The following is a 25427-nucleotide window of genomic DNA, read 5'->3' as shown; positions in this document are numbered from 1 at the left end:
TATATATATATATATATATATATATATATATATATATATATATATATATATATATATATATATATATATATATATATATTGCCTGTGTACATTTGTCTACATCAGTAGCAGATAACCAGATTAAAAGTTGAAAGTTGAGATTTTGTCCAGCCCGCCTCATCATTGCGTGAACGAAAATTACACATGAACATGAGTAATTTCCTTTTAGTAAAATACGTTTAGAGCCCTTCGGATTTTAGGTAGCCAAACTGACATCGTCTTTCTCTTTCAGCCACAGAATTTAGTGCTCATGGGGGAATTTCCCGACTGTGCCGTGAAGCTGTGCGATTTTGAGATTTCCCGGATGTTGACTCCCGGCCGAGAAGTCCGCGAGATTTTGGGCACTCCAGATTATGTTGGTGAGTCACTGACTAACTTAGGTTATCTGTCGCTTTGAGTTTTACCGAATGAAAGGCGAGAGGCCGGAAAAACGCTGGCGTTTTTCATTTACTTTTAATGTCATCGCTTGTTTTTGGTGGTTTATATGTGAATATACTTTAAATCGAGCGTGTTATATCAGTAAAATGACCTAAGGCGTCACTATTAGTAATACTATACAGCAGTTTTAGTGAGAGGGTGAACTTTCATTCACTGCTGTTTTAGATAAAACATTATATATGACATTTTGATGTGCAATGACAATAAACGGTTGAAATAAAATAAAATTTTTAGTTTTTAAGAAACTTTAATAAGCAATTTGAGTACATCAGCATTATTGTTGTATTTTGAGCCTCAGTCTGCATAATATCTGAAAATCCACTTTTCGCTGCTTTGCGACAAAGAACTCTTAGTAACGATATTTAATGTATTTTAACATTCATATATAACCAAGCGGAAAAAAATGATTAGATAATGTTAGTCCTTATTCCATGTATATTTTTAACATTTATTAACATATATGTATTTAAAATTATCATTTTCCTCTTTTTTTCGTCCAACAGCTCCCGAAATTCTCCATTACGAACCCATCACAAAGAAAACTGATATGTGGTAAGTAGAAAAGGAAGGGGTGACTGAGGAAACCCCCCCCCCCATTAATGCCACATCGAAATGTTAACTTACCTAATGTCTTTGGCCAAGCAATATGATTTAGTTATATGGTTGTTGGCCAGTTTTACCTTTCTTCTCAGAACAGTTATTGCTTGTGAATATCTGTGTGCGTGTACAAAAAGTGTACAGTTAGTGTATACTATTATTGATCTCACTTTTTATCTTATAGCCGTTAAACGGCATAAAATTCCTGAAATCGTGATGAGCTGTCCCATAACTTTCTTAATTCATTGCCCACGAAAGGCATGATTAGTAGTGACAGTAACGGTCTTCGTCACTTTAGCTAATATCTACTTATTTTCTGAATTGATCAATTCACCTATATTTTATTTGAAGTGTACCATACACATGCAAAAGCCAGACGTGATAATAGGCATAAGTTATCAGTAACAAAATCCCGGATAACTTTGATAACCAGAGTACCTGTAGTCGGCAATATTACGTTTAGGAAAACTTGCCCAGCTATGAAATGATAACTGCATTATACTTTGCCTCTTGCTTTTAAATGTTAAGACCAAACCAGTCTGAGTTGGTGCCTTATTCTCATGGCCTGCAAGTAACTGTCATCATTCAAATCTGTAGAAATATTGATCACTACGATAGGTCAGGTTAGCTGAGATACTGTGTAGTTTTTATAGAAACCTTAATAAAGCGTAACAGACGCAAGGACGGACTCGTGCCTTTGATAAGTCCGTATACGATTTTTAATGGATATGGAGGGACTGAATCATAGGATAAAGGAAAATGTGATCTTGATCGAGCTGTATGGGGACGTGAATGTGATAGTGTTCGCAGCGTTTCATTCCTTAGAATTGCCATTATTGTTTTTGTTTAATTATAACCTTCATAACCCCACCGAAATCTTAGGGGAGATTTTAAAACTTTTCCCGCTACTTGACAGGTCTTTGGGTGTCCTTACGTACGTCCTCCTGACGGGATTCCTGCCCTTCGGCGGCGATTCCGACCAGGAGACCTTCCTTCAGATTTCGCGAGGAGAGCTCGACTTCCCAGCAGAATTGTTCGAAGACATCTCCCCTGAAGCAATCGACTTCATGAAGCGTCTCTTGCTCAGACAGCCCGAGTTGGTGTCTTCGCCGTTACACATTAAGCTCTTCATCCATCACTCGTTCATCCTTTTCATTCATTTATCCCTTTTATTTGTCCTTTGCTCTTATTTTGAACATGTTTTTCTTACTTTTGAGTTCCCTAATGTCACGGGCAAGACCTGTAAGTATGTGTGACATACTTGACGTTCGGACAGTGTTTGCGATGTGTTACAGTAGGGCCCAGAAGCCGGTAAGTCGGAACTAAGGTAAATGTTTAGAGGGGAAGATTGGTATTTGTAGCAGTCTTGGGTGTTATCTCAGCCAGAGTAAATTGCAGGCTTACTTCAGACATCACTTCATTTGAGCGCTATACTTCAGTTACAGAAATTAAATATATCGGTCAGATTTCTTTATTGCAACAAAACACTTCATAATGAAGTCTGTAAAGATTTTGAGACTGAGCGAATGAAGGTCGAGTTAGAAATATGTCTGCAAATGTCTTTTCTCTAGACTTTTCAACAAATATCTGTAAATATGTACATATTCATATTTATCAAGCTGGGGACGAATAAATTACTTCAAAGATCTTTGGGATAGCAGATCTTTCTTGTAGGACACTTACGTAGCCGCATTTAATAACTAAAATTGTTTTCGCTTGTTAAGTGAAAGAGAGAAAAAGAGAGAGGCAGTTAACCAAACAAATACGTCTGTCTTCAGGCTATTTTCATCCATTCCTTACTTCGCTTTAATAAGGTGTTCAGTTTTGCATATTTTTAGATATATTGAATATTAAGCTTAAAAGTTATATGCACTTAAACCAAGAGTAGCTTTCTTGTGGTGCGAAAATTTTCCATATTAACTTCTGTAAATTCAAGATAATGTCAAATTCTCCAGCTGTAGCGTAAATTACTAAAACAATTAATTATCAACAAACTTGTGAGTTACTGACACACGAATGTTCATGTATGTAAAATTCAAGGAAACACATCCACTCTCCAAGTAGCTGGCTTCAGAGATAATCGAAATAGTTTCATCAACGTTATAGTAGCTACCGCATAGAAATTGAAAAAGTTTTGCCAAAAGTTCAGACAGCTCCAGGTCTTCCTCATGAACTTTCACAGAGGTCTTATTAGCAGCTCACCAGCCTTTTGCACGTAGAGCGTCATGTGCTAGATAAAAAAAAAAAAAAAAAGATAGATCACTCTGACATTTCCACAACTGTTTTATTACACTTTTAATTTTTCTGGCAGCTTTTAAAACCTCTGATACATAAATAATGATTTTTTCGGAAATCGTACTAATCTATCCCCACGCAAGACCGAATCACCTTAAACTGTGACATTTTTTTACTTGTGCCAGCACTATCGCCACATTCTTCTCATTTTCGTTTTTCCGCCGTGTCTACCATTCTTACATCAGATATTCCATTAGAAAAAATTATTTCAACAGAGGCCACTTTTTAATTTACACTGTAATGACAAGCAAGTTGAATTCCACATTCCATCTACTCCATAGCACATACTCATTTCATCATCGCCTGAAACATCTTTAAAATATACCTGTATGTCTTCATGCATATAAGGGTTTAGTATAAATATGTTCTGGGTAGTCTCTTAGTCTTGCAAACATTAACTTCTTGATTAATCTTTTTATTCATTCCTAGTCAAAAACCGTCCTAACGGCAGCTTTCCCTTCTTCATATGCATGTTCTCTTTTCGTCATTTTATCAAAAAAAATTCTCTAATCCCTAAATGCATGAACATCTTGAACAGATACAGACATAACTCAGTGACCATTAACTCCCTTGGCCACAAACAGCAGTCACTCCCTACAACACCTCTTTACAGTAAATTCCCAAAATTTCCAGTCAGCATCTCATGAATCACATGACCTCTCAAGAATGCTCCATGTCATTATTTGTACTCTTTTTTCATTTAGCGTCTGATAACCGCAACGGTGATGTAATAACCTCTTTTTTCCTTAAAATTACATTCTATAATTTATCGTACATAAATTTCTTTTTTCACTCATGAGTTTTCCAGGTGTCGATGACCACAGTTATTGTAGCGCCAGTCTGCATAGATTAGTCAAGTTTTCCATGCACTTTAACAGATTAATCAGCTATTTAGATAAGGCTGTCACCTCCATGACGTGGTCTTTAATTAGCAGCGTTAGCAATTCCACCACCATTTCGTGCCTTTCCTTTCTGTACCATTTTTGCTGTGGTAATCCCGTTTCCATAATCATTTCCAGTGTCGTTATTAGATTAACTTCTCTAATAGTTCAGCTTTAATTTGATTTCGACATTCATTCATCATTTACAACAATGGCTTCATTGTCTTAAGCGTTCATTGGCTCAAAGTGCCCCAGTGCTTGGCTTCATAACCTCAGTTTCATAAATCCACGAATCAGTCAACCGATTTGGACCTGCACTGATCGCCTTGGGCTCTTTTACTCTCATATCCATTTTTTAATCATTCTTTATCACATCCTTCGCTTATTAAGGTTCCTTACCTCCCTTAGAATGTTGCCCACGAACATTTTGTAACCTTTCATTATCCATAATCATTCTATCCCGTCTCTCAGTTTGTTTTCTAACTCTTCTTCACCCTTTTTCGTAACACTTCATACAGATTCCTTTTACCTACCTGGTACCTCAAAAACTCGTCATGTGCTCGAGCTTCTTTTGTGCTGTAATCTTGTTTCATTGCCTCTTTGAATCTTTAGCTTTTTTCTTACTTTTCCAAGATCTCGCCCCAAAACATCCATGCCCTCATGTATAATTCATCTTTTGCTAGTTTAGTAACCTTTTCTTCTTGTCACTCTTATTTACGAGTAAAGAGATAAAGAGATAGACCTCGAGCTATGCACAGGGAAAGAACAATGAATGATACAGTATGTTTTTCTCTAAAGCCACCTGATGTTCGGACCATTGTTTTATAATTTGTATATATTTGTTTATGTATGCTTTAAGGGTACGTATGGGATAATATTCTTTTTTATTGAAAGCATTTCATTTTACATACTAATAGTGACCGGATCAAAATTAAATTAATTCTTGTTTTTCATTCAAAGATATACTACTTAAAACGTTCTGGTAATGTTAGATGTGTAAAAATAAATAGTTAAAAGACAAACTATTTTTTAGTCAAGATAAAAATACGAGCAAGTAATTCGAATGCATTTTGACAATAACTACACACGCGTGTCAGGAAGAGAGGGAGAGAGAACAGTAATATGCTTGTCTGTGTTCTTCAGGAAACGTAGTGGTCTTTTAGGTAATGGTTCTAAGTGTTTCTTCTGCAGTCCCTTTTGCACGATTCAGTTAATTCACGATTTTTTATGTGATAATTATGACATTACATCCATTTCAGGAGAAGGATGAGTGCAAGGGAATGTCTCAGCCACCCCTGGATGAAGAAGGATATAAAACGACCAACCACTTTAGACATTCCGCCATCAGCTTTGTGCACACCAGCAACCAGTGCTAACCCTAGTCTTCCACCTGCACCAGTGCCACCCACGTCAACACCAGCTACGCCAGTAACTGCAGCAACTCCAACAGAAATTGTTTCTCCAACGCGAGACATTGGTCTTCCTCCATTCCATCCCAACACACCAGTCAAGCAGTATCCCCCATTCTTCGAATCTACATCTACACTCACCTCCCCCGTCACTGCCATGCCACCAGTACCTCAAACGCCCCTACAAAGGCAGGAGTCTCGTGCATATAGACCTAACTTAGATCGCCTGAAAAGCATGTCTAAATCCCGCGAGGTCCTTTCTGAGAGAATTCAGATGTCTAATCTAAAGAAAACCATTTCAAAATCAAGAGAAAGGCTTTTCGATGTCAAGCTTGGGCTTTCCAAGTCTCGAGAGAGGCTCATGGGTCTTCGATCTTTCTCTCAATCAGTTGAAGTTCTTTCGGCTCTTTCACAACTCAACCAAGAAAATGCTATGTACCAGAGTTGCAATAATATTTGCTTACCCATGATTGAACCATCTGATAAGGAGAGTGATATTCCTTGCAGAATGTACAAAAGTCTTGCAGCCATTGATCAGATTGATGACGAATGCACTCACAAGCTTGGGTATTTTGAGTCTAAATTTGCCAAAGGAAGTGAAGAGTACAATGACAGGCTTACAAGACATAATACAAATATGAACAGTTTCATCATCACACAAGATACTCCAAAAGCAATCAGTGATATAGGAAGTGAAGCTCGCCTTCGTGGTGGAGGAAGAGGTGGACGTGGTGGAGATGTATGTGATAAGAGATGCCCTCGCCACACCCACAGACAGCCAGAACCACAACCCACCCAGAAAATACCCAAGGTTAACAGAGCTGAAAGAATGAAGAGAGATGCACAGAGGCGACGAAAAGAGAGGAAAGAGAGGGAAAGAGAAGAGAAGGAAAAACAGAAAAGCCACACAGTTTCTGACCCAGAGGTAGTTACTCGTTCAAGTATTAAGCCACAAGAAAAAACTGATGGAGCATCATCTCCAGTAGGGCGTAGAGGTTCTGTGTCACACGTAGAGCAGCGCTTAGCAGAAAGACACGAGAGACAGCAAGAACGTCTTGAAAGGCAAGAGAGAGAAGAGAGGAGAGGTAGCTTTAGTAGCAGAAGACGTGGTTCTGTTGATATTGATAGGGTGAACTTGAATGATAAGTCGAAAACCAGCAGACATAGCATTAACCTAGGAGTTTCCCATGAAAGACCACGAAGTACAACCCCAACAAGGAAAAGTAGAAGTAAGAAAGATTCTGATGAAGGGAGTGATGTATCTAAGGCTTCATCCATGGAAAGTGTGGAGGGCAATTTAGACAGTCCAAGAACTAGCACCAGACGTAAGAGACCCACATCTTTGGAGCTACCTGAAATTAGAATATTCCAGGATGATAGTAAACCAGAATCTCAGAGAGGAGATGTCAACGATAATTTTGTGAAGCAGGAAGTACGAGCAGATATTGATGAGGCCTATGTATCATTAGATGAGCCAAGCTCTTTAAATCGAAGCAGAAGTATGGAAAGCAATGCATCCAATGAATCTGATAACACGGTTACTGACTTGAAGGGAGAAACGAGAACACAAGATATAATAGAAGCAATTCAGAATGCCTGCATTGCAAATGAGAGTGAGCCAAATAATGAAAAAGAAAACAGTGAAATTAAAACTGAATCCGAGCAGCCAGTAGAAGAAAAGAAGACTTCAGAATCGACAGAAAAGGCTTGGGAGCCTTCCTCAAATTGTGATAGTGCAAGTTCGACAGAACTTCCAGTTATTCAAGAGGAGGAGGATACCCTCTCGTTGAAATCGATAGTACCATCATATGTGAGGTCAGTTTCAACAAGCAGTGACATTGGGAGTATGATCAGTGAAGGAAGTGAAGGTTCTGTTGATCCAGATGAATCACTACCTCGTAGTCCCAGCACAGACACAGAGCTCCATCCAGACTGGAAGGGCAGAGGAAGATCTTTGAGTATACAGCCTGGATTTACCACGCCTTCAAAGAACAGAGGAAGATCTAGATCAAATTCCGTTCATCTTGAGCCAAATGTCAGCAGCCGTGCCAGACCTTGGGGAGGTATCTGCAATGGATCTATTGCAAGAGCTTTGGAAAAATTCAACATCAAGGACGATGACATGACACCGGTGGGCCGTAGTATCCAACATAGGCGTATGTCATCCCCCGGGATTTCTCCATCAGCAGAAAATATGCCACCTTTTCAGTAAAAGCAATTAGTCAGCTTATTCACCCACCAAACATAAGAACTTGCAGTTTACGAAAATCTCTGTGAGAGCATTATAAGTCTTTGAAACTGTAAATTAGTATACCACTGACACATCTTCATCATTGAACGTGTTGGTAGAAGAATGTTTCTGCAATTTTTATCTTTTTTTTTCAAATGTTTACCAAAGCTTGTCCATACTCCCTAGTCAAGTACTTACTTTTTATGTTTGAGAATATTGTATTTTACTTCACTTCTATTCCAAATAGTAAGTGCTCTTGAAAGAACACTAAATATATTTTAATTTTACTGTTAACTTTAAAGTTGAAGACAGTACTTGAAAATGTTGCCAATTGTATGTTAGATACGTCAGTCATAAAGCTAGACCATTACTCGAGAGGTTATGCTGTAACTTTAACGTTGGAAAACCTCCCCAATATAAAAAAGCCAATTATTTTAACCAAATGTGCCTTGAGGCTCGGCAGTAAATGAGGCTTATTTGTTAACTTGAAAACAGACTCCAAACCCCTTGCTGCCAGTCTGTGCACGTCTGACACGGTGCTTGTCATAAAACGGGTAATAAAACTTCCTCTCTTTCTTTGCTGGTGCTACAACCATTACACCTGAACTTGTCCTTCTTCCACACAATCTTTTTGAGCTTCGAAGCTTCCTTATTCTAATCTTTTCAGTCTTAATTATTTGGCTCTTGCTTCTATAATATTTTGTTTGTTGTCACCTTATGATGTTTGTGTTCGAATCCGTTTTTTGTATCTGATTGTTAATTCGTGTGTGAAAAACATCTGTCTACTTCAGAAAAAATATTTTTATAAAGAAAAACAAAAACTTCATCCAATCATGTCATCATAGGGTTTAGAATTCATTTGCATCTTATGTTTTACATGAATGTGTTGCCTTCCTGTCTTCTGTCCTTCGCATTTCTGAAATTCAACTGCTCTATTCTGTATTTTTACTTTCTTATGTAAACAATTAAGCAATAATTATGAGGCTCATTCAGTTGCAGTCAGTTTGCGTGCATTAGTTAGGGAATATGTTAAGCAGTGAGGGACTTCCTATTGCTGTCATTCTTGTATTCTTATTTTCTTCTGCAAGGGAGTCTTAGGGTAATGTCGTACCTTTGCTGTTTCGGTAACAGCACTTTTCAAGTCATTCTCTCCTCTCCAGTTACAAAGAAATTGAGATTGAATGAAAAGCAAGACGAAGCATCCTCCAAACATTTCTCCAAGTCATGATTTTAGTTTATGTATATCCATATACCAGTTTTTTGTCCGTAAATAAAAACTTCTGCGAAAATATACTAGTAATTTATTGATCCTTTAATCCCATTTTGATCATTAACCTTAATAAAACTGATGGGTAGCTTGACCGTTACACGTTCAAAAAAGTGTGAAAAGGGTAAGAATACAATTCATGTAAACAACGATGTTTAATACCACAACTCTGTACTAAATTTCGGATTTCCCATGAAATACGTTAGTCAAGATTCATATTAGATTATATTTTTTAGAGGAATTAGTATTAGAATAGCGTTAGGTAATCTGTTTGTTTTCAGACAATAGAAGATAGGCAACGTTTTTTTTTTCAACAACGGAAAGTAAACTGAATTACAAAATCATTTTACTTATTGTCAGAATGGTTTCAAAAAAGGAAATCAGTAAATTTCAGGAATCTTCCAGAACAAGAGTGAGATCGTACTGGCCAGAGGATGGCCATTTCATTCTGGGCAATCTGCTATGTAATAACCAATGACGAAAAGGCATCCTGGATCCGAAAAATTACTGGGCATAGGAGACAGAAAGTAGTGAAAACTGATCTGAATGTCTGTTCTTGCAAGTTATGACCACCCATTATATGAAATACTTCCATGGATACATTATATGTGTAGGGTGAACCAAAACTAGGTGGAATAGGGTGTGTGTTAGGGTTATGCTATAACGAAGGTGTTTATTATAACTATATAGCGTTTGTGTTATATTAAATTTTATAACTAAATTTATTTAAATTTGGTATTTTTTCTTTTCAGATAACCCAATAATGGCAAATCATTTAAATACTGATGCAAATAAATGAGAGTTGAAAGAATATTGGAAGTCTCAAAATGCTAAAACCGTTAGAAAAAAAATGGTTGAAACATTTGGTACTCAAGCCCCAAAGAGACAAACCATTTACTGCATTCATGACAAATTTGATACCACTGGCTCAATTCTTAATACCGCTAAGAGACTTGTGCGAAAATGTTTGTCAAAGCGTGAAAGGTAGACTTCAAAGTTGTGTAAATTGTGATGGACAGGAGTTTGAGCACTTGCATTAATAACATTTTCAGTGCCTTTGTATTATTTTATAGTAGAATAAAATTTAATTGTAAATGTAATAATTGTTTATAAAAATTTAATTGTATTAGTTATACAACTATATGTAATCTCAAAATAAAAGTTATCATTTACTGTCCACGAAAACCCGACGTTACGCCAAATTACTTATTGTTCCAGCTTACGCCAAATTTCGACCTTCAACAAGCCGTAGGAATGGATCTCCAGCTTAAGTAGGGACTGCCTGTATATATATATATATATATATATATATATATATATATATATATATATATATATATATATATATATATATATATATATATATATATATATATATATATATATATATTGTGTGTGTGTATATATATACTGTATATATATATATATATATATATATATATATATATATATATATATATATATATATATATATATATATATATATATATATATATATATATATATATATATATATATATACATATATATATATTATATATATATTTGAGTTATATATATATTTTTCTGATGCATGCTTTTCTAGGCTCAGTATAATTTTATTTCCATCAAATGACAATTACTACAAGGCATCTACAACTTTAAACAACAATATCAATATTTTTAATACTTCATCCAATCCTCAAGATTGAGGTCTTCAGAGAACAAGCATAAAGTGTTCCCATGTTGCTCAATATATTAATTCCAAAGCAGGCATCCGTTTCAGCCTTTGACTTGTGGCTGCCTTCATGGCTACATCAGATTACAATGGAACCATGTATCGTCATATAGGCAAGTACAGCAAAAACTGATTTAAAACGAACCCAAATTTTAAAATTTTGTACAAATTTCACATATCAGAAAAATAACTGTTTTCATGGGCCAGGATGATTTTCCATCAACCCACCAACTCCAAAGAGTGCCCCAAAAGTCTTCAAATACTATGAATCCAACACAGATTATACTGGGTGGCTTTCATTCCTTCTTCGAATGTTAATCGCATGGAATGATTGATTGTAGTCACCTATACTGTATATTGTAATGTAGTCCCACTGTAAATATGGTGTAGCCCTTAAGAAGGCCATACGTTAACTGCTGAAACAGCTGGTTTTACAATGAATAGATGGCGCAACTGTAGCAAATTTTATTGCCCTCTTGATGACGGCAGCCTTGAGGATTGAAGGCAGTACCTTAAAATTTAAGAAAGGTTGATGCCACGTGTGCTTTAGCATTTGTTGAAAATAAAACTGTGCCAAGCAAAGCATAATTAAATTGTGGACAGGCATGGGCATCCCAAGTGGATGTGGAGTGGCTGCTTTATCTCAGAGACCAGAGCTTCAAGAGAGTACTACTGACATCCACCCTTATGATGAGAAACATTGTCATGCCCAGAAGATTCAAGAAGGCTGGGCCAGATTTAGTTAGCTAGTGAGAATTAGGAGGTGGTCTGAAAGCTCTCAAAATTCAATGCATTGAACAATTATGGCCACTCCTGTGAAAGAGAGCATTTTTTCCTTGTGGAATCTGGGACCAGCATGTTTTGCAGATTTGGTTTTGGAGGTGGGAAAGTCTTTCAGTGTACGCTATGCAGACACAGAGTGGCTGCCGACTTTTTGGGCTCTCTTTGAAGCCCGAGGATTAATGGAGAACCATCCTAGCATATGACTTTCGAGGCTCTCTTTGTAACTGGAGGATTAATGAAGAAACTTCATGACCTGTGAAAATTTTTATTTTTTTGGTCCGCTGAAATCTGTGTAACCTTTTTAAATTTTCCCGCAATGATTCTTATTTTCCAGTCAGTTTTTGGTATTACTCACCTATGTATTAAAATGTGATTCCAATGTAAATCAGATGTAGCTCTGAAGAAAGCCTTGAGTTTATGGTTGCAACAACTGTCGAACTTTTCAATGAATACATTGAGCAACATGGTACAGTAGCAGTTTTAGCCTGACCTCAGCCCTGATGATTGGAGGACTTACTTAGATACTAGAAATATTAACAGAAAGTTGCAAATGCCACGTGTGTAGTATCACATAACATACATGCATACATATACTGGGTGTCCATAAAGTCATGGTACAATTTAAAATACTTGTAGCTCTGTAACTATACATGATAGAGTTAATTTGTAATAAGGATAAAAAAGCTTGATGTGTCTAGTTTACCTGTTCTTCTGAAGTTTTATTTATTATTTGTTTTATCAAATATTTCTCACAGTTTCTGGAACTTAAAAATGACTTCATTTTCAGAACCACTGTTGACCCATGGCTTCAGTAAAAGAAAGTAAACTACGTTCTTGGTTGGCTGAGCTAAAATGTACTGTCACTGTCCAAAGAAGGTTTACAACCCAGTACAGTAAAGAAATACCACACAGGAATTGCATAGCCAGGTGGATGAAGAAATTTAAGGAAACAGTTTCTGTTATTGATAAACCACAGTCTGGTAGACCATGTGTTGATGAAGGAACTACAGCATCTGTAGAACAATCCTTTGAAAGAAGTCAGAGAAAGTCTAAGACGAGCGTTTTTGGAGATGAGGCTTTCAAAATCTACTGTGCATAAGATTTTGCGGAAAAACTTAAAATGAAAGCAAACAGAATCCAAAAGCATCAAATGATGTTAGAAGAGGATTATTATACACAACTTAATTTCTCTCATCAGTTCAAAGAAAGAATTATTGCTGATTATGCATTTTTGAATGGCTGTGCACGTCCTGTGTGGTGCTCCTTTATTGCACGGGGTTATAAATCTTCTTTGTACATTTTATCTCCAGCCAACCAAAGAATGCGGTTTATTTTCTCTTCTTGTGAAGCCATGAGTCAAAAGCAGCTCTGAAAAAGAAGTTACAGAAATTGTGAAAAATATTTGATGAAACAAATAATAAATAGAACTTCGGTAGAGCACAAAAACTTGGCACATCAAGCTTTCTTATCCTTTTTACAGATTAATTCTGTCATGTATAGTTACGAAGTTACAAGTATTTTAAACTGCACCATGACTTTATGGGCACCCTGTATATATATATATATATATATATATATATATATATATATATATATATATATATATATATGTGTGTATATATGTGTATATATATATATATATATATATATATATATATATATGTGTGTGTGTGTGTATATATATGTTATATATATATATATATATATATATATATATATATATATATATATATATATATATATATATATATATATATATATATATATATATATATATATATATATATATATAATATATATATATATCAAAAAGTCATAGGAGATGCAAAAACCACAGGAATATTAGTCAGGAGATCAGTGATCTCACAATTTACCAAGCATACTTTATATGACAGCGTATAAGGCGACTTGGCGTCTAAGATGACCCCCAATTTTTCATGTAAAAATGTAAGTTTAGCGGTATGTTCGCCATATAAGACGACCTCCAATTTATTAAATTAAATAACACTATCAGATGATGTAAGTTAGTGGGTACATAAATAAAATAAATAATTATTGGAATTATCGTAACAAAAATGTGTAAAATCAGTATCTTAAGACTTTAAAATGTTTGGCAAAGCTCATCATTACAAAAAATTACTTTTGTACTCCCTTAGGAAAAATATACGGTAAACATAACAACAAATGTTCAATGCCTGTGACGTCACCACGGCAGAGTAATACCCATTGGAAGTAGATCTGCATGAATGTATTCCTTCAAAATTGGAAAGAACCCCGATATTAAGGATAACTGTGGAACTATCGATATCACAAAACCCTTGGGTTTCATTAAGAAATACCACCAAGGAAATATTGGCCTTTAGTAAACAACAATGCTCGTAAATGAAACACAAGTGGAAACAACGAACACGGATATATTTCGTAAACAAGAAAGTTAGACTACCCCGATTTACCCTTTCAGTAACTTCAAATTATCTATCATTGTTAAAAGGGCATTGTATAGTAAGCGTCAATGACAAAACTGTCTAATATTATTGTCTTATAATAATGTCTAGTTGGTAATACCTACGGTAATAACTGCAATTACAGCTGATTTGTTTACAGTATCAATATTTTTGTCGCTAGTGATTCACTTGAATTACCTACGGTTTTTACCATTATTACAGTTGTTTTGTTTACAGTGTGGATAGTTGTGACAATAATTAACTATCGACACTTCAGGGGTTAGCTTATCATTAAAAATCTCGGCAGGATTTAGGGTTTGCGTTTTATACTCTGCATAAAAGATGACCCCCATTTTGGGAGAGAGTTTTTGAGGTTAAAAGGTTGTCGAAACTTCGACAAGAGAGATTGTCCTTTTCCGCAAGTTGTGGTACAGTTTTATGTATTTTTTGAATTTACGTAAAGTGGAAATACTTATTATGTAGAAGATAGATATTATGTTTTGTTGTGATTGTATTTAGTTGTGAAAAGCATTGTGTTTTGCTGTTTCATGTATTTAATTGTAAGTATACGTGTAATGGTGCGTAACTACCGGACATCGGTTGTTTGCTCGGTTGTTAGTCGAACGTTTGGTGGTGGTCAGTGACGGCTATGAAGTCAGCCTCGTTACAGCTTTGGTGCAGTGTCTCTGTATCTAGGAAGGACTCAGTGGAATACAGCCATAGTTGTCGGTGCCTTCAAGTCCACTTAAGTATTCCTTTTCATCTTAAAGTTCATTTAGGGAGATTTTCCTTAGGAGATATGCATATCAAAATGTAAGGAGAATTTCTGGGAGTGTGCTTTGGATGAGGGTTACAAAGTAGAGATTGTGGTCATGCCAATCTCATTCTCAATTCAGGCTAGGAATATCGAATGTGCCATTTGAACTAGCAGCAAGTTTATATCATTTATGTCTTGGATTAATATACACAACGCAATGCAGTGTTTTAAGTGTAATTTGGAATATGAGTGAAGTAACCTGGGTGTCGTAGTATAAGACTTCGGCTATGATTAGGCTAGTACGTTTCAAAACGTTTAGACTAAACGATTACACTTACGATTTGAAATGCTCTACTTGTTCTGAATGAATCGGAAAAAATTGGTGCTGTGACCAGGATTGCAGTGATTGTTTGTTATAACAGTGATCTGTATAGTTAGTATTTATGAAATTTTAAGGATTGTTGTGTTACTTGGCAGCAAGGATAAAAACGTGACTGTCAGATGGTGGTGGCCATTTTAGAATTAGTCATGTGTTATCCTAGCCTGAAATGGATAAGTAGTAGGATTTTGAGACACTTAGGTGAATTTTAATGTGAAATAAAACCCTATGTTGTACATTGTATATATGTATGTGCAGTCAAACACACACACACACACACACACACACACACACACATATATATATATATATATATATATATATATATATATATATATATATATATATATATATATATATATATATATATATATATATATATATAATAATAATAACCAGTAGTGATCTACCACTGAGTAATTTGAAGAGATGTGGCCAACTTCTAAATATTACATTTGCTAGTGTGGTATATATATTTTTTTAGTATTAAGAACTTATATATATTTGGTGTTGGTAAATTATAGGCTAAGATGTCTGACCTGGGAGAATTAAAGAGGAGACTGGGGGGTTTTAAGTCTGTGATAACTGGTCAAAAAAGGTTGAAACCACTATTGATGCAGGTGATATCAATATTTCTTCATTGAGAGACTCCTTGAAGTAATATTTGCAGAAAATCTAGGAATTGGATGATAAAATATTGGATCTAACGGATCCTGGAGGACAACCTGACCAAATTATGAATCAAACTGAGTATAGCCTAAAGGTAGACACTGAAATTCATAGACTAAACTCCTCCATCACGAATCTTTAGCTGTAAGGGGTGAACCTAGTGCACCGATATTGCCTGTTAAAGCCAGTGTAAAGTTACCTAAATTAAACCTCAAACATTTCGATGGTGATGTATCAGAATGGAATTAAATTTGGGAACTTTATGAAGTATCAGTATGTGAGAGAGGTGCGAAATAATGAGCAGGAAGACAAGTACTGCTAGTTTATTGATTGTTGTTTTAGATTTAGCTGGTCTTGTGCCAGCACGGGCTCTTGCTTCTAGAGCAGCCCGTAACAGTTTATTGATGAAGCGATCCGCTTATAAAGCAGCGTGCGGACATCTGCATATAACGCAGAGACTGCGGGTACAAAGATTTACAGGTGACCTGAGGTCAAACTATTTCTCTACAAAAACAGGACAGGTACATACAGAAAACATAATGATTAACAATGTCTGGTCTGTTACAAAAATACTCTGTTACATATACATAATGCGTGGTCACTTGAACAGACAATAAAATATACAATTCACAATAATGATAATAATTTGTGTTCGGCTGACCCTAGGTCGAATGTGAAGGCACCGCAGAAAACGGGATGTTCATTACAGAGAAGGCGTTGAGCGGGGACTTTACAATACTCCCCCCCCCACCCACCCCGCCCAAGACGTAGGTAACGTCTGGTCAAAGCAGGTGTCTGTTGGGGCGACGGAGGGGGCCCTGCTTTCTCGATGTCAACTGGAGGGGGTGGTCGCCTTCCCTGGTGCCCTCTGGAGCGGTGTATTTGGGTGCCTCCCTGTCTGGTTTCGGGGTTTTCCGGGAACGCCCACGACGTTTTTCTGCGCATAGGGCTGGCCGGGGGGTTGCTATATCCTGCGGGAAGCTTTGGAAACCGCCCCTGACATCCTCCTCCAGGAATGCAGGCTTGAGGTGGTCTGTCGATATCCAGTCTTCCCTTCCCTGGACGGCTACCCGGAATGCCTTTTTGCCCCTTTCAACCTGTAGCGAGGTTGAGCCACCTGTAGTCGCTGCAGGGCCTCCAGGTGCCGTCCGCTTTCTGCACCATGTGAAGGGGGGAGGCCCACGGGCTGGGAGCCTTTCTGCATATGCCCATCCTTTCCATCTCAGCAAAGGCCTTCTTGGCCACCTGAAGGCGCTGTGGGGGAAGCCGTCGGAACTTCGCATGTGTCAGGGGGTCCTTTGTTTTGATGTGATGATATATCCCATGTTTGGCAGGGGACCCGGGCACCTGGTGAATCTCGGGTTTGAAGGCTTCAGGGAATTCCTTCAGGAGGGAACCATACTGGTGGGGAGTGACGGAACAAATGGCGGGCTCCCTGGGGCCTGGCGACAAGGGCAGGGACTGGTAGGACTCGGTGTCCAGCAGGAGTCTGCGGCCAACGTCGACTGCCAGTCTGAAGTGGGCGACCAAGTCCGCACCCAGGAGCTGGGTCCTAACGTCCGCGACGATGAATTTACACCTATACCTCCGGCCAAGGATGGATATCGACAGGAGCTTGGTGCCATAGGAGAGGATGGGGGACCCATTGGCGGCCGTCAGGGAGGCAGTCGGGTCCGGCGGACGTCTGCGGTCCTCTCTGGAAGGCGGGAATGCTGACCGCATGGCTCCAGTGTCGATCAACATCATCCTGCCGGAGATGGTGTCGCGGACGTAAAAGCCTACTGGTATGGGGCCCCTGGGTGTTTCAGTTGCTGCTGCCATGGTGGCCTGTGTGGGTCGCCGCCACCTCCCCCGTTTTTTGGAGAGAAGAAAAGGCAGGGGGCTTTGCATTACTGGGCAGCTTTCCCGAACCTCTGGTGGTAATAGCAAAGCCCCGGCCTCTCCTTCGTCTGCTGGTGGGATGGCTTCCTCTGGGCGATGACACTGATGCCCTTCGTGGTGGGGTTCTCCGGCTGGAGGCAGTTGATGGGGTGTGCGGGCGTGGACTTGCGGTTTGCCACCTTTATGGAGTCCGTCAGCTGCTGCGCCACCCTGATCAGGTCCTCGACTGGCAGGGTGTATGCCTCTGTGATCTGCCCACGGACCTCTGGCAGTAGCTGCCACAGGACGATCTCCCTCAACAGGCTGATTTCTTTGCGCCTGCTGCCTGCTGTCAGTCTTGGGGAGGAGGAGGCGGCCCTGGAGGGCATGCCGCGTTTCCAAGAGGTTTCCCTCCTGCCGGGGGTTGAGGGCGAGGTCGATGGCGCGGGCAGCTCTCTCGGAGACCAGCAGGGAGCAGGTCTCGACGAGAATAGCTTTTAATTCCTGGAAGGTGGCGGGGCTCGACAGCGTCATTAACCATGGGGCGATCTTGTATATCTCCTCCGGGAGGGCGTTGATGGCAATGTCCACCTTCAACATCTCGTCAGTTAGGCCTGCTACCCGGAATTGCCCCTCGACCCTGTAGAACCAGGTCGCTGCATTTTGATGGGTGAATGGCGGCAGCCTTATACTGAGGGCCGCCTTTGGTTGGTCCGTCAGGGGGGTCATCACATGGGTGCAGGTACCGGCGTGGAGGAGCGCGCGGGAGGGGGTTGCGCGAGGGAGGCGTCTGCCTCCAAGAAGTTCACGGTAATTTGTATGTGGTTGGGAATGTCTGCGTCCTTGCTCATTCCGCGCTCTCACTTGGAGTGTGTGGGAACACTCGCGTCAATACATGCTTTGGAGCGTGCCATGTGGGTCCGCTAATGACGCCGGTGACCTGCCGACGAGGGTCGGTAACGCCCGAATGCTTTGTTAGAGCGCCGTAGTTAGTCCGTTAGGGTTGTGGGTTGGTTCATCGGACCAAGACTTAATTGCCGTTTAGGTCCGTTAATGGTTTCCGGGAACCACTCCAGGGGTCACCACTGTGAGGGAGGTGCGGAATAATGAGTAGGAAGACAAGTACTGCTAGTTCATTGATGAAGCGATCCACTTATAAAGCGGCGTGTGGACGTCTGCGTATAATGCAGAGACTGTGGGTACAAAGATTTACAGGTGACCTGAGGTCAAACTATTTCTCTACAAAAACAGGACAGGTACATACAGAAAACATAATGATTGACAATGTCTGGTCTGTTACAAAAATACTCTGTTACATATACTGTACATAATGCATGGTCACTTGAACAGACAATGAAATATACAGTTCACAATAATGATAATAATTTGTGTTCGGCCGACCCTAGGTCGAGTGTGAAGGCACCGCAGAAAATGGGATGCTCATTACAGAGAATGCGTTGAGCGGGGACTTTACAAGTACACCAACGTACTGATTTTGAGAAAATACAGAAGTTTTCTTATTTGAAGGGCCTATTGGAAAGTGAGGCTTTGGAACTGATATCTGGTTTTAAATTAGGTGATAAATATTCACAAGCAGTGAACTTGTTAAAAGAGACCTATGGCAGAAAAGACAAAATCAAGTTGTGTTTAGTTAGAAAACTCTCCCAAACTGAGACTCCCAAGGCAGATGCAGAATCGCTACAAGGTTTTAGAGCTCAATTCGAATGCTGCACAAGATCATTGGAGAGTGGACAACTGGAATTGAGTGAATTGTATACTATCTCACTCTACACCAAACTACCTAGCAGTGTAAATGAAGTAATAAAACGAAGGTGTGGAGAAGATTGGCTTAAATTTGACACCTTTAAAAAATATCTGAAGAAGAAATACACAATTTGAGGGCTTTTCCACAGACTGAATCAGTAAAAGCTAATACGTTAACAATGGTATCTGCTTTTGCGGTAGAACAAGGGCAATCTGTGAGACAAAAAAAAAAAACATCGGTAAAGCCTGAAGAAAATACAAACAAAGCCAAGGTAAACCAGATTAGAGGATGTGCACTTTGCAGAGGCAATCATATATGGACACATTGTAAATCCTATGTAACCAGAGGAGGAAAGATAGAACTACTCAGAACCCTGGGCTTGTGTTTCATATGCGCATCCAATAAACACTTCAGTTCCGTTGTAATAACAGCTGCACTGTTAAACATCATGGTGCTATGTGCAATCGAAACCAACCAAATAAGTCTAAGGTAGGTGGGGTACAAGTTGGAACACTCCCTTTGACAAATAAAGGACAGGGAAATAAGACAACTAGGAAGTCGATCTTACCTACAGCCACAATAACCCTAAATGGTAAAAGAGGTCGCATTGTGTAAAAGAGAAGGTTGTTGGATACCTGTGCTGAGAGATCATTCATAAAGAAATCTTCTCTTCAGGGACTCCACTATAAAAGCAATGGAGTTGAAAATATATCATCGAAAGGTTACTTAACTTCTACACTACTGTAGTTAAGGAATATGAAATGGTTAACGTCGCTGTACCTCACCGGGATAGATTAATAAATATGGATTGCATAGTGGTAGACAAGCTACCAGAATATACAAAGAAATTCGATGCTAAGAAGAACTTAAGGTCGTTGCGTAGAATGAAAATCAGCTTGGCTGATGAAGATTTTGATCTGCTCGCAGAGAAATAATCGCCTATAAAATTGTTAATAGGGGTTGACAATATGTACATTTTACATATGAGATTTAGGAAATTTGAAAATTTAGTATTGCTGCCAACCATATTTGGTTGCATGGTAACTGGAACATGTAGTTCTCCTCCCACCGAGGAGACTCATGTTTCCATTTTAAAGTCCACATAAGTATTCCTTTTGATCTTAAAGTTCATTTAGGGAGACTTTCTTTAGAGACATGCATATCTAAATGTAAGAAGAATTTCTGGGAGTGTGTTTTGGATGAGGGTTATGAAGTAGAGATTGTGCTCATGCCAATCTCATTCTCAATTACGGCTAAGAATATCGAAAGCGCCATTTGAAATAGCAGTAAATTTATATCCCCTATGTCTTAGATTAATATACACAATGCAATGCAGTGTTTCAAGTGCAATTTGGAATATGAATGAAGTAGCCTGGGTGTTGTAGTGTAAGCCTTAGGCTACGATTAGATTAGTACGTTTCAAACTGTTTTGGCTATACAATTACACTTGCGATTTGAAATGCTTTACTTGTTCTGAATAAGTCAGAATAAAGGTCACCTTATACGCTGTCATATACGGTATGTAAACCTGAATTTGTACTCGTTGGTAAATTGAAGTCACCCTTTCCACAGCTGGTTGAGTATGTTGTTTCATCTTGTGACTGGATTATCCCGGATTATCCAAGATAATCACTTATGTTATTACCCTTTCACAATTAGCCATCTGGTGTTTTTCTCCTTTTTGTTTACCTTTCACCATTCTTCCAAACCAAGTCTCATCTGTGGCCCGATGATGCGTGAATAAATGCAAAAGCAATTTGTATGGGTCTTCTGGCTGTTATTTTCCTGTGATTTTTACTTTATATATATACATATACATATATATATATGTATGTATGTATATACACAGATATATAGATATACTAAATGAAATTTGAATATAATAAGCCTTGGTTATTATATTCATAGGAGGTAAACTCATCACCAGTAAAGATACCAAATGCGTATGTCTAGATAAAAATAAGCTGAAATGAATACAGTGAGATGCATATGAAGACTGTAAAATCAACACCAAAAAAGAAAATAACACAGAGAAAACCATGTATCAGAATCGACTGTAGACATATATAAAGAATTTACATCGAGTTTATGAAGGATTTAATACCAAAAATTCAATGTGATCTTTGCAAGCAGGATTGACTATTATCCTTGGGGTTAGTTGGCAAACCTCATTTAGCCATAAACTCCTGACAAATAGGGAAGAGTAAAAATACATAGTCACGATGAGAAACACTGAAGAGCACACTTATAGATAGCCTCTATTCAAGTGCAATACAAGTACTTAAACTTGGTAAGACAACAGAGCACGCATTGCATTCGCAGCCTCTGAAGCTATCCAGTGACAACTCATTTACAATTCTAGTTATAGGCAAGTTTCAAATCGTGTACATAAAATAAGTACGAGCCTTTGAAATACCTCTTCTTTATCGCTTATTCATGCCCCACATGGAAATAGTTGCATGCGAAGAGGATGAACAATTTTAAACAAATTAATAAGGAACCGCTGAATCTTAGCATGCAGCTCTATCGCAGTTTCAGTTTATGCCCATGGTTTTGTTCATCTGAACCAGCATTCCATACCAGAAAATCCAGATCTCAGCTCAGGCGATTGCAATATCTTAGAAATGTACAAATATGCCACTGCTATTTAGTAGGCCCATCTGAAGCAGGACGAATAAGCGGTCGTGACTGTCGCAGGTTTTTAGTGATCAGAAAGGCCTAGAGCTTGTGCAAGAAGAGCTGGTGTCCTCTAAGGCCTGAAGTATCACCATTGTTTCCTGTATATTGATGACGATGACAGACAGTCTCTTCTGGTCCACTGGCTTCTTAAATTCATCCTTAAGTTAACCTCCTTATCATAATAACCCCAAAATCTTGACTTCTGGGCTGAACCCCAATGCCAGAATTTAAGAAGAGGCTATTGTGGTAAAAATTATCAAACCACTTCAGCACTTGATACTGCGATAAGACTGCAACTTAACTCTGGTAGATACATTCAACCTTTGACATTTTAATGACCGGATCAGCTTGGATGGGAAACAAATACTGGGTGCCTTCATTAGAGGAAGCTATTTCTAGAGTAAGATACGTTACAGATTTTGTGAATAGCTGTGTATTAGCTCATATGCCAAATGTCATGTTTTATCTTTTATTCTACCTTTGTAAATTTATGCAGTGAGACTTGTGGTTATGTCATCAAGAGAAAAACTAACACTAACCCTGAATTTCCTCTGGATTCCTATTAGAGGAAAAATTAATTTACAAATATACATCCTGGCACTGTTTATCAACATGAATTCTACCGTCACACATGTGGCATGAAATTATAGTTCACTGGTCACCAAACTGATGATATTATTTACAAAATATTTTTGGCTGACTTCCAGAGCTATTAATTTGTGCCTTTTCGTGCATAGGATTCAGAGAATATCAAAGACATCAAATTCTTCATGGCTGCTGTAAGACTTGAAAAGAAAGGAATAGTATTCATAAAATCTTTTATCGTGGAAACTGGCTCGAGTCTTAGATTGCAAGTAATTGCAGGACTTAGAGAAAATTGTTAGACAATACAGCTAGTGGAAGGAGTCAAGTATCATACTCTCAAAGAGCTAGCCAGATCTTCGGAGATGTGGTGGACAAGAAAAGAAAACAGATGAAACGTGATAAAAGATGCTCGTGGTTTAACAGCATCCACACAGTCTTTAGAAGAGTACTACTGGTAGGGGTGAGGACAAAATGTTCTTACAAAGAAGATAAAAATCCTTTATGCTCAGAAAATCCGAAGTGAGAGTGAAGATAGTATTATTTGAGAGGCTAATAATTGTTATTACATTCCTATCATGGGTAATTGTAAAAGGAAACACTCATTGAATGAAGAAACAATAACTTATAAAATCATCAGTAATTCACACACAGCAATGAAGGAGCAAGTCAGAATTAAATTCATGGGCCATAAAGAGAGTAAGTAACAATGAGCTCCAGAGGATAGGACTGAGAGGAGTAACTGGAACAAGACAGTTGTGAATAGAATGTAGATAAGTAACACTACCGAACTTTGCAAGACACCATCAGAAATAATAAAAGCTGTGAATGAAAGATTATCAACTGCCGTGTGACGAGGAAGGTTACATATGGAACTGCAAACCAACGTGCAGAGGGGAACAGAGTTGTGGGTACAAGTCCTTCGACAGGCTTAAACTAGGTCTTGCCTAAGTCCTGGAAATGTCAGACAAGATGGCAAAACATTTCTCCAAACATCTGAGGACCAAATTTCTGAGAAATGTATCTGAAGATCATGCCTTATAAAGTACAAAGTGATTGTCAAAACGCTAGGATGTTTTTGTTGGACAGACAAGCACTAGTCTCAAACCTAGGAGATTTAACAAGAAAACTACAGCTGGCTCAATTAGAGTGACCATCTTTTAAAGAACAGGCTAAATAAAGTACATCTACAGGATGAAGCATAAAATCCATGCTTTGAAAAAGATAGAGGTCATTGCATTCTTACATTAACTGCTGAACGGGAATGAACTGTACAGAAATTGCCGCAGCAGTATAAAAAATGGAACGAAAGAACAAAATCTTTTTAAAGAACCATAATTGGTGCTGATAATGTGAGTCTTGTGATCTTTACTTGCTGAATCTATATAGAATAGAATTTGCGAGTTTTCCAATCTAGGAAAGTTTTAAAAATTACTTTTATAAGAAATAGCAATTACAGTAGTATACTTTTAAAGAAATATTCATTCGTGTGTTCTTTCCCTTCATTTCTATATCCGACATTAGAGCCAAAGGACTTTCAGTACGTAATGTATTAATACTTTACTGCAAGAAAAAATAACCACCAGTTGTAACGTGAGTTTTACCCACCCAGAATAACGAAAAAAAACTTTCGTTTATTCATGGTTGCACTTCTGCTTCTGAATTAGTATTTTGAGGGTAATACTAGCCCCATGTCAAGATTAGCGAACCCAATATCTCCAAGTCAAGAACGGCGAACCCAATGATCCCCATGTAAAGAATGGGCAACCCTTTCCAGTCCGAACTCTAATTCCACATGAGGGCTAGTACTAAACATGCGAAACATTGATTCATCTACACTGTTTCACCGTGTTTAGTACTAGTCCCTGTGGGGTCAAATGTATTTCGCTTTGTTTAGTACCAGCCCCTGGGGGATCAAATGTATGTACCAAAGCGTTCATGTAAAGAATAACAAACCCAATAATCTTCTTGTAAAGAATAGAGAACCCTGCTGCAAGTGAGTTTGCTAATCTTGACATGATCCTAATACTATAATAGCAGCAGCTATAGTATTAGTAGTAGTAGTAGTTGGCCTATTTTATTTTGCCTTTGGTTGTGCTTATTTAAGTATATTTCCCCATGGTACTTTGCCATATGCTTTTGATAAATACCTTCCTATTTTAAATATCATCTTTTGGCAGATGTATTAATTGATTTCTCTGATATGGGGGTAGCTTTCGTATGGGTAGGACATGTCTGTGAAGTGCTCTGTGAAAATTGCCTGACTTGCGATGTTCAAAGTGAATACGAAGAAGACTAAGGAAAAAGAGAAAATAAATACTGTAGAAATTAAATCAGGTAAAGGGAAGATCAAACTATCATACGAACATTAGGTCATAATTATCGAAGCAGTACGTAAAGATGGAACACTAAAGAAAATACTGGAGAAGGATGAGTCAAATAGAGAGAGAGTCAGCAACCTGCGGACATGAGAAGTTGATGATGAAGGAACTTGCTGCGAAATGTGTGACGCATGGTTTCATTATGAATGTTCAGGTATCGAGGTCAGATAACACACCCATACTTCCTAGTGATAACATATTGTACATCTGTAATAATTGCAAGAGGCCTGAACAAAGAACACAAAAAAACTCATT

The 25427-nt window shown here is 38.2% G+C and overlaps 1 protein-coding gene across 2 annotated transcripts in view; it reads left to right on the top strand.

Moving 5' to 3' along the window:
• LOC136826632 (uncharacterized) overlaps positions 1-9180 on the top strand; it is a 635364-nt gene extending 626184 nt beyond the window's left edge. For both annotated transcript variants that reach the window (XM_067083951.1, XM_067083950.1), the window contains 4 exons: positions 272-398; positions 981-1029; positions 1991-2170; positions 5510-9180. In XM_067083951.1, the coding sequence (XP_066940052.1) occupies positions 272-398; positions 981-1029; positions 1991-2170; positions 5510-7871 (2718 nt within the window). In that variant the 3' untranslated portion in view covers positions 7872-9180. The remainder of the gene's footprint in view (positions 1-271; positions 399-980; positions 1030-1990; positions 2171-5509) is intronic.
• Positions 9181-25427: the final 16247 nt, after the last annotated feature.

Source organism: Macrobrachium rosenbergii, chromosome 41 (genome assembly GCF_040412425.1).
Source record: "Macrobrachium rosenbergii isolate ZJJX-2024 chromosome 41, ASM4041242v1, whole genome shotgun sequence".
In the NCBI taxonomy this organism is placed as follows: domain Eukaryota; kingdom Metazoa; phylum Arthropoda; class Malacostraca; order Decapoda; family Palaemonidae; genus Macrobrachium; species Macrobrachium rosenbergii.
The sequence above is the reverse complement of the archived record's forward strand: the minus strand, read 5'-3'. Positions and strand labels throughout refer to the sequence as shown.